The sequence below is a fragment of the Montipora capricornis genome, chromosome 10 (genome assembly GCF_036669925.1).
Source record: "Montipora capricornis isolate CH-2021 chromosome 10, ASM3666992v2, whole genome shotgun sequence".
In the NCBI taxonomy this organism is placed as follows: Eukaryota; Metazoa; Cnidaria; class Anthozoa; order Scleractinia; family Acroporidae; genus Montipora; species Montipora capricornis.
Genome location: NC_090892.1, coordinates 5,547,791 through 5,557,790, shown reverse-complemented (window position 1 = coordinate 5,557,790; position 10,000 = coordinate 5,547,791). Strand labels below are relative to the sequence as shown.

The following is a 10,000-nucleotide window of genomic DNA, read 5'->3' as shown; positions in this document are numbered from 1 at the left end:
TCGATCGACAATTGAAAGTCATCAAACAGGTCATTGACAGCAAAGCTCTAACCAACTGTGAAGTCCACCAAAGAAAAATGTAAACACTGCAAACGTTGTTCTGCCTCTTGAAAGATCAAACGGGAGCGAACTGTGTAACAAAAATAAGGAACCACCATTTAACCAGTGTTTGTAAACGCGCCCAGAAGATCTCAGTTAAGGCGCGAGAGTTGAAGCCTTGAGTCAACCTGTGCGATAAAGGGTATGTGGATTATACTCAAAATATATTTTGGTCTTAGTTGCATCTTCAGAAAGGAATTTCCTGATCTGCCGAATGTTATATAATCCACGAAAGGCTCAAGTTGCTGCAAACCTTCCTGACATGAATGCTCATGCTCATAGTACTATCGAACCAGGCTCCAAGGTTTCTTACAGACTCGGCTGGCTTGATGACCGATGTGCCAACAAGAACACCTTCCATGTTCACTTTTGACAGCTGGTGCTGAGATCCAATGATGATAAATTCGGTTTACTGCATGGAATGAAAGATGATGACTTTCCATCCAAGTTCTAAATTCAGCAATAGTAGCCTCCATGGCTTTAATAGCAAAGTCTGTAGAGAATTCCGATGAAGGACAAAAGGACAAGTAGAGTTGCGTATCATCAGCATAACTCTGGACAGACGATAGATGTTTTTTTGGCGATGTGGAAAAGACGTGAGGCAAGGAGGATGAAGAGTATTGGACCAAGACAACTGCCCTGAGGGACGCCTGACGAAAGAGGAAAATCCCTCGACTGTGCATTGTCAATAACGACACGTTGTTGTCTTGGAGATAGAAAAGACATAAGCCAACAGAGAGCAGAGCCAGTGATTCCAAAGTCATTCTCAAGTATGTTACCCATGGTACTATAGTCGATGGTATCAAAGGCAGAGCTAAGGTCTAGAAGTACCAGCAGTGTAATTTCTTGCCTGTCCATGTTCATTAGAATGTCATTGTGTGTACTCGTAGTAAGGCGGTTTCTGTCAATTAAGTGATACTGTCGGTATGATGATTGGTTAGTGGGAAGAGGAGCATGTTTTTTCACAGTGACCAAGGATTTGAGGTATACCAGTTTTCTTGGGAATCTTTGCTGAAAACTAAGTCCAGGCCTTGTTTTTTCAGAAGTGGGACGATAAGCGCAGTTTTCCAGTTTTCAGGGAAAGAACCAGTCTCTACTGACGAGTTGACCATACGTGCGATGATTAGAGCAAGTTCGTCGGCACATTTCTTGACCAAAGATGATGGTATTGGATAAAGCTTACAGCTGGCATTAGATACAGAGAGAATAATCTTGTGAATGGTGTCATCAGAAAAATAGTCAAAGCGAGTTTTCTTTTCTTTAGCCGGAGAGATCTCATGGGGAGGTTAAGACTCCTTGGTGTGACGTTGAATCTTTTCTCTAATAAGTGTGATTTTCTGGCAAACGTACGCATCAAAGTCATCAGCAAGCTGACGCCGGCAGGTATAAGGTATATACGTTCCTTACATAGAGACTTGACTAAATTAAAAGGTTCACGGCGAGATCTCTTCAATCCTTTAAGAGTATCGTTAAACCCAACGAATACGCGGTCGAACAGTTAATGTATCTTGTGTTGCAGGGGAACGTGCTTATCGTATATTTCTTGAAGAATGCTGCAATAATTAGCAGCCAGTTGATTACTAGGAAGGTTATACAACTCGAGGCAGTGATGTCGTTCTTGAATGCTACCAAGTCGAGGTCTTTAAGTTTGCGGAAGAAATCTCTTTAACCATGGCAAAAGATGATGGAATTTTGAGAGAGCACTCAGAGAAACAATGATCAGATAAAAATAATGTTGGACGAGAAGAACAAACCATGATGTCGTTGCATGACCGAGTGATAATGAGATCCCAACAGTGTCCAGAGTTGTGAGTAGGAAAAGCGATCAAATGTTTCAAGAACATCGGCAACTCTATGTGAATCATCAATTGAAGAGTGATGAATTTACATGAATATTAAAGTCACCAGCAATAATCAAAGGTTCAGAGCAAAGTACAGTATTTTCAAGGAAGGTAGTAGATTCTTCGAAGAATGCACTAGTAGGCATGGGATTCATCTAACAGTAGGGAGGTCTGTAGAAAGCAATTAACTAAGTAACTCGACCATGATAAGAAAGATTCTATTCAGAACTTTCAAACGAGAGGTTGTGATTTCCTGTAATAAAAATGACATCCAAGCTTTCGCGAAAAATGATACCAGCTCCACCACCATTTCTTGATATCTTTTTGCTTTCTTGTGCTATCTTTGTTGCTATCTTTGAAACAGGTTACAGTATGTTGAATTCAATGGTACTTCATCCTTTTTTAAGGAAATCTTGTCAGTGTAGTGTACCTCAGGGGTCAGTCCTTCGTCCCTTATTCTTTTTAATCTATATTAATGATATACCGGTATGTCATCTTTCCAATCTTTATGATCTTGTCTTATTTGCTGATGATACAAATCTATTTTTTGCACTTAATGATACCCAAACTTTAACACATACTATAAATTCTGAAATGCTTGAGTTATCTTACTGGTTTAAAGCAAATAAGTTATCTCTAATCTTCAAACCAAGGCAAAGAAGAGAATAATTTGATTTAAATATTGAAATTAATGGTCAAAAGATGATCCGCGTTAAGGAAGTTACTTTTCTTGGTGTTATTTTGGATGAAAACCTTTCATGTAAACGGCGTATCTCACATACTGCTGGCAAAATTTCTAGACCTGTTGATATTATTGGTAAATCAAATCCTTGTCTCACTAAGCTTGCCTTGAAAACGTTGTATTATTCTTAAGTTTACCCTTATTTTCAATGTTGTACTATAGTTTGGGGCTCAACATACCATTTTGCCGTACTAATATAAGGAAATTTTCCATCATTTACCAGGGCCCAGTCTTCTTCAATAACTTATGTTCTGACATTCGAAATGCTCCTTCATTATATTCTTGTCAATCTAAGATTAAAAACTATCATTTGTCATGTTATTAATCTGATTCTGATGTCTTCCCCTTCTTGTTCTTGTTACCAGAGTAAAATAAGGAAAACATCGCGTTATTTAAGCAGTTTATGTAGTCCATCAATTCATGTAAGCTCTTTCTGTTTTGTATTCTTTTAGGTAAGACGGGGGTCCAGGTTCTTTTAGCCCCATGGTTTCTGGGCTCCCTTGCTATGTGATAATTTTTCTTTATGCTGTACTTCGTAATATATTGTGGCTAAATAAATTGAGGTGAACTGTACTGATTCTATAGGTACGTTTTTGAAAATATAGCCTTGCGGAGAAAGAGCAGCAAGGGTCTCGGTGACCACACACACATCAATGCTTTCCGTAATAAGATGATCAATGAATACTTTTGTTTTATTCCTCAATGATCTCGCATTTACATTTCCAACATCAAGTAATTTCTATAGTAGGAAGTTGTACATTGGCCTTGATGTAGACAAGATTTTCGATGTTCCGTTGGCGTGGCTCAATAATTTGAGGTACTTCATGGCCCTCTTGAAAGCTTGATCCGTTATATCAAAAACCAAAGCCTTGGCAGAGGGGACAACGTGAATATTCAGTGAGCTAAAAGAAGCAATATATTAATATGCAAATTATTACGATGGCAAAATCTCCAAGAACTGGAACAGTTGAGTTCGCAATCAAGCTGTTCTTTGATGGAAACAACAAATAAGATATTAGTTGCACTTTCTCTACATCCAGCTCTGGAACCTCTTCCTGTGGTTTTTAAACTTGAAATGCCGAGGTGATATGCGCAAAACACTGAGCTTCGCATGAGTTCGAGGATTAGACTCAAACATTGTTGCAAGCGGAAGTCTTGAGTATATCATATCATCATCATATCATATATCTTTATTTACCCTCGGATTTTTAGAGTAGCTTGGTGTAGCTAATATCTCCGAGCATTTACTCTCCCAACCATGATACACCACAGAAGACAGACCACAACACCGGGAACTACATGCCCTACTCTTTACGACAAGTGTGCGTGTTCTTTCACGTCCCACAGGATTATGAATATTGAAGGGTTGTGAGACGGGACCTCCGGCTTATCTTCCTTATCCGAGAAGACTAGAGAGTCTAACCATTTGCAGATGTAATTACAAAGGCAGCACTTTCTCCTCAGTTATTTAAAGACCCTGAGTGTTGGTCCGGCCGCAGTTGAACTCACGATCTCCCGCGTAACAGCCCGGTGCTCAACCAACTGAGCCACCGGTGCGCGGTGTATACGAGCGCCATAAATGTTCCAGATAGCATGTGGCTATAACGATAAAGAGAAATAGGAACCAATGAAGGTCAAGAGGCCAAGAAAATCAACGGAATTGAAGAGTAAAGCGAGCAGTGTGTGAGTCGCTCAATCGTATCTTTCATCCTGTTCAGGTAAAATCAGCACTGAGTTCGGCTGTTGTATTGAAGAGAGGCTTTTCATACGCAAGCTGAGTCCTAATCTGAACGTGAGAAGGGATTTGATTTACACAAAAGTATTGGTATAACCTTTATCTTGCATGTAAATTACTTACTTTATTTTTCACATTCACTGATTTAACTCACTGATTTAACTCTTTTTTTTAGCACTATCGCCCGGCATCATCATCATCATCGTTGTTGTTGTCTCTAAGGATACAGCTTTCGTATATATACACGAGTTTATGTTCACAAGACTCACTTCGTTGTGCACTGGTTTCAGTCGTTCAAAAATAACATACGCAGTTTTTCCAACAATAAATCGGTTTTCATTTCCCACTGATTGATTTCAGGTTATCATGGACGATTCACGAGCCAAGGAACAGAGTATCCCGAGCAATTCAACGATTGAGACCTCTACAACCACAAATCATCTCCAAGTAATCTTCTGGTGTATAACATATGGTGCGGTCGCAGCAATCATCGTGGCGGGAAACTCCATCATTATTGGAGTATTCTTACAAAGGAAAGTACCACAGCAAGGCCGCAAATATTTTCTAATTAATTTGGCAATAGCAGACTTAATGGTGGGAGCTTTGGCCTTACCTATGTACATCTTCATTATTTATGCATTTAATTACTCGACATCTAATAATATTGTAGTGACTGAAGTTTACACTGCGGTTGACGTCTTTACTGGTTTAGCTTCAGTATTTACACTAGCTTGCATCGCACTTGAACGAATCTTCGCAGTATGTTCACCTATAGAGTTTCGCGCTAGAGCAACAAAACAAGTGTATGTTGGCATCATAATCGCAGTATGGGCCATATCTGGGACAGCAGCTGTAGCTTACATTCTTAGTACCCCCACTCTCATTAACGTGCTTCCAAACAGAACATTTACTTACTACTTGACTGGGCTCTCAGTGCTATCAGTTCTTGTTATATGCTTTGCTTACCTTGCCGTTGCCCTTCGTTTTCACTTGTGGCGAAAAATTCAGATGGAGATGACCTTTACCAAGCAAGAACAGCGCTTAGCAACCGTGTTATTCACAATCACAGTTGTTTTCGTGTTAACGTGGAGTCCTTTTCACATAATGAACATTCTCGTCAATTTTGGCGATTCTTTTCTTTACAATATCCCAGTGGATATTGTTTACTTTGGAAAGCTGCTTCATTACAGCAACTCCCTTGCTAATCCTGTCATCTACACATTGAAGATTCCGGAATTCAGATTCGCAATGAGACGCATGCTTTGTAAAAATTGGGTCAGAGAAACCCGTGTATAAGAACTATGTAGCGTACAGCGCGAAAAATAACTTAACGTTAGGGCTCGTTTAAAAGGTCGGATTTTACGTTACTGAAGGGAAAAGGCTAGAAAACGTGTTAACTACAGTAATAGCTCTTTCCAAAAGACCTTTTAGCTAAAAAGGGCAAAATGAAGGGAGGGGGGGGGGGGGGTGGGTTGTGGGTAAAAAGGTCAAAGAGGTTAAAGAGGTTTCAGCGGCATTCAAATTAAAACACCAGGCTGAGGCATTCCACAAACTCATGTGAAGCCAAAACCATTCAATTTTCATGTTTATTATGTTTTTAAGTAGTTATCAATAGTTTTTCCTGTCGTCTTGCTGCGACAAACACGGGATGAGCTTTATACAAGATCTCTTGAAATGTGCGTGGCCGCCTATGTGCTTCTCTCTCCTCTGGACACTATATACAGTATCTGAAAGAGACGGCCGAGTAGCCGTTTGTAAGAAATTACCTGGCTTACATTCCGATAATGCGACTATTATTCAGTTTCTGGCTCATTATTAGAATAAAGAGGGTAGTTTCTAAAGACACTGTGTTGCTGTGTCGGTGGGGAAGTAGTACACAAAAATTGGTTTTATCAACGGAGTTGATAAATGCAAATTGACCACCGTACAGGAATTCTAAAAGCTGACGTTTCGAGCGTTAGCCCTTCGTCAGAGCGATTCCAAATTTTTCTGTTTCATTAGAGTCTGTTATACGCATCCCACTAGCTTTTGACTGATTATACCGTCCACAGTACTATACGGTATAAGACACTACCAACAACACCGTTAGACACTACCTTAAATTTTCATCAAAGGTTTCAAAAATTATGCTATCGTTAAACTGACAAAACAGTCGCTACAAGACTACTGGCCTCTTTAAGACAGTTTTGATAGCCTCTTTATGGATTTCTGACCAGGCAGTAGTCGAAGAGCCTCTTTCCATTTAAAAACGACGAAACTGAAGCACTTTCGGTGAACATTTTAAACTTCGATTAAACGGTAAATCAGATACCGAGTTAGCTGGGAAACACTTGGATATAAATAACAATAACAACCGGGCAAAAAGGAAAGTACCAGACAAAAAGGTATGGCATATAGAAAAAGCCTCGATTATATCTCAGTTCAAATGATACCCCATATAAACCATGTGAGCGTTAGCCTTACTAATGGCAATGGCCCACACAAGGACAGAGAAAAACTCTGACCAGTGTGGGAATTGAACCCACGACCTTCAGGTTAGATCACCGCTGCTCTACCGACTGACCTACAAGGTCAGACGGGAGCAGGCCGTGGGAACTGAAGATGTTACAGTCACGGCAATGAACATGTACGGGTACAATTAAGGATTACGGGGAAAAACTAAGCACTTCATATTACACTCTAATCAGTTAAGTCTGTTCAAATATAAGTGCTACACGTTTGCAAAAACGTAATCCTTCCTTGTACCCGTACATGTTCATTGCCGTGACTGTAATATCTTCACTTCCTACGGCCTGCTTCCGTCCGACCTTGTAGCTCAGGCAGCATAGCAACGGTGATCTAACCCGAAGGTCGTGAGTTCAATTCCCACCCTTCTCAGAGTTTTTCTCTGTCCTTGTGTGGAATCATTTCCATTAGTAGGGCTAACGCTCACATGGTTCATATGGGGTAGAAACTTAGCACTTCACATTACACTCTAATCAGTTAAGTCTGTTCAAATATAAGTGCTACGCGGCCAACGTTTGCAAAAACGTAATCCTTCCTTGTATATTCAAATGATGTCTTTCAGTTTGAAATCTTCGTGTTTGCACTCTTCCAGTTCAGCAAATACAATTATTCATGAGAGTTGGAAAGATCATCGCTAGTTTCGAATTGAGCAACAACAAACGAATAGAGGCAGGGTTCCATTTTTGCAAACGTTGGCCGTGTAGTACTTATATTTCAACAAATTAACTATAGAGGGTAATTTGAAATGCTATTTTCTACCCATGCAAACCATGTGAGAGTTAGCCCTACTAATGGAATTGGGCCCAATAGACCAATTCGGCTAACTCAATGTTGTACCCAATTCAAATCCTCTGGGAATAAAACGTTTTGTTCCAAGATTTCCATATCATTTAAATGTGAATGCTTCATTGTCATGCAAATTCAACACACAAAGAATCTTAACCCCGAGAGATTTGAATTGGGTACAACATTGAGTTAGCCGAATTGGTCTATTCCGTAAGCCACTTCGGAAAATACGATAATGCTCTTTCTATGTCGCTTCAAATTTTGTATAAGCATTGTTTCTAGTTTCTCTTGGGACCTACAATGATCCCAAGAGAAAAGAAAAACAATGCTTATGCAAAATTTTGGGGACAAAGAAAGGGTATTATGGTATTTTCCGAAGTGGCCAATTAGTAGGGCTAACGCTCACATGGTTTGCATGGGTAGAAAATAGCACTTCCCATTACCCTGAAATAATTAACAAAAGAATAGAGTCGAGGTTCAGGGGAATAATTTGTATTTTGTTTTCTTCATTCATAACAAAGGAAAATGCAAATTATTTCTTGAAGTTTGACTCTGTTTTTTATTGCAGCACAATTGTGAAACTGCCCTATTAGTTGAGCAACGTAAGCATTTGCAAAGGAACTGAGACCGAAATAATCCAGCCTGTTGAACGAGAATCGAACCCATGGGCATGCGATTGCGCTGAGGCTCTTGCTCTGTGATTGGCTATCAAGCCCTTTTGGAGTTGTTCAATTGCAAGTTTAATTTTATCCCACGTGTGAGTTGAACGAAATGAAAAAAAAAGTGAATATTCATACCAGTGAAAAATACATTTTTAGATTAATTTTAATCTTAAATCTTCAAAAGCCATATAAAAATTAAGCGAAAACAGAGTTCGTGCCTGTCATCACCTCAGTATACCATGTAATCGATGCTATCCACTTCACCGCTGATATGATACCACGATGTTTACGTTTTCATTGCTTCTTAATTTGCATTTAAGCTTTACTAGAAAGCCCGAGATAAAAGCAATAAACGAAGCGCTTCAAAATCACGCAGCATACTCAGCAACCCTCAAGCCGTGACTTCATATTGTTCACACATATGACACCATTGTCCAATTTTAATAACACGGTGTACGTGGATTATGTAAAAACCACTTACCTTTCGATCAAAGAACCGGCGGCTGCACTGTACTGACAGTTGATAAGCAATCAGCATACTCCAAAACAGGCAATTTTATTCACTTACCGGAGACTGATATAATGAACTCGTTGCCTGAATGATTGGCTTTGGTTTCACGAGAAATTCTAAACACAGCTTACTGTGTAAGAACTGGAAGCAACAATGCACAAATTGGTGGAGTCAAAAATATTTTTATTCAGTCGATCTTGAGCATTGCTCATTTCGCGACACACAAACTGGGATATCGAAAATGTCAGGTAATAACAAAGCAACAAATACAGCTTGAAGACGACAATGTTCGCCGAAGATGCATTGATTCAATCAATCGTATCATTTCTAATTGGTTCTTTTCGAAAAGGAAATAAGATATTTAATACTGGGTTGGTCATGAGCTTATAATCAGGGGTAGGACTGCGCCGTGAGGAACGTTTGTCTTTAGTGTGGCGTTGTCAGGACTTTTATTAAAGTTAAGAAAACGGATAATTCTTAATTTGCTTGTCGGTGCGAACTGTCTTCATTTGATGTTTTTTTCCAGTTAATTCGCTCTCCGATGTTAGCGCTGTAGTTTTACCATCAATATAATTATTATAGGCGATCTAATATAACAAATAACAAACACATCAGGGATTTGCATTTTCGTCACAAATAGCTTAACAGCGTCTTTGACGACGACAAACTAAACGATCACAAACGCTCCGTAATTCAATGGGGACAATGTGCGAGCCAGCCAGCCATGTGAGTCATGCCAGCCATGCCAGCCATTGCTGCGAGTCATGCCCCATCGTTGCGAGCCAACATGGCGAGCCCAACATGGCGAGCCGTGCGAGTCCACATGCAAGTCACAGTTATTTAAAGGTAACCTTTCTAAAATGGGTGCTTAGACTTAAAAACTGTTTATCAACGCTATTTGAAATGGGTACTTAGACTCCCTTGCAATGACTCGGTTCGGATAGAAAGGCAGGTATCCAGGTACAATTAACTACTCCTTGAAATGAGCTTGACCTCACATGGTGTACTCAGTTGTGTATTTCTGCAAGAATCTGTCCACAAAGTGATGTTAGTTCTTTGTAGCTGATTAGCAAGCAAATTTCACCCTCAGCGGCACAGGGGCCAGTGGTTACTAAACTG

General features: G+C 39.8%; 2 protein-coding genes across 7 annotated transcripts in view; both read left to right on the top strand.

Annotated features, from left to right (window-relative positions):
- Window positions 1–5,868, top strand: part of LOC138019348 (adenosine receptor A2b-like) — an 11,498-nt gene extending 5,630 nt beyond the window's left edge. For 4 of the 5 annotated variants that reach the window (XM_068866110.1, XM_068866109.1, XM_068866107.1 and 1 more), the window contains exon 3: window positions 4,778–5,868. In XM_068866110.1, coding sequence (XP_068722211.1) covers window positions 4,784–5,713 — 930 coding nt within the window. In that variant the 5' untranslated portion in view covers window positions 4,778–4,783 and the 3' untranslated portion in view covers window positions 5,714–5,868. The remainder of the gene's footprint in view (window positions 1–4,777) is intronic. The other variant, XM_068866108.1, reaches the window with a different exon arrangement.
- Window positions 5,869–8,996: 3,128 nt separating this feature from the next.
- The window catches only part of LOC138019346 (adenosine receptor A3-like), a 13,867-nt gene continuing 12,863 nt past the window's right edge, over window positions 8,997–10,000 (top strand). Inside the window, exon 1 of one of the 2 annotated variants that reach the window (XM_068866103.1) lies at window positions 8,997–9,727. The gene's annotated coding sequence lies outside the window, so the exon portion shown is untranslated. The remainder of the gene's footprint in view (window positions 9,728–10,000) is intronic. The other variant, XM_068866098.1, reaches the window with a different exon arrangement.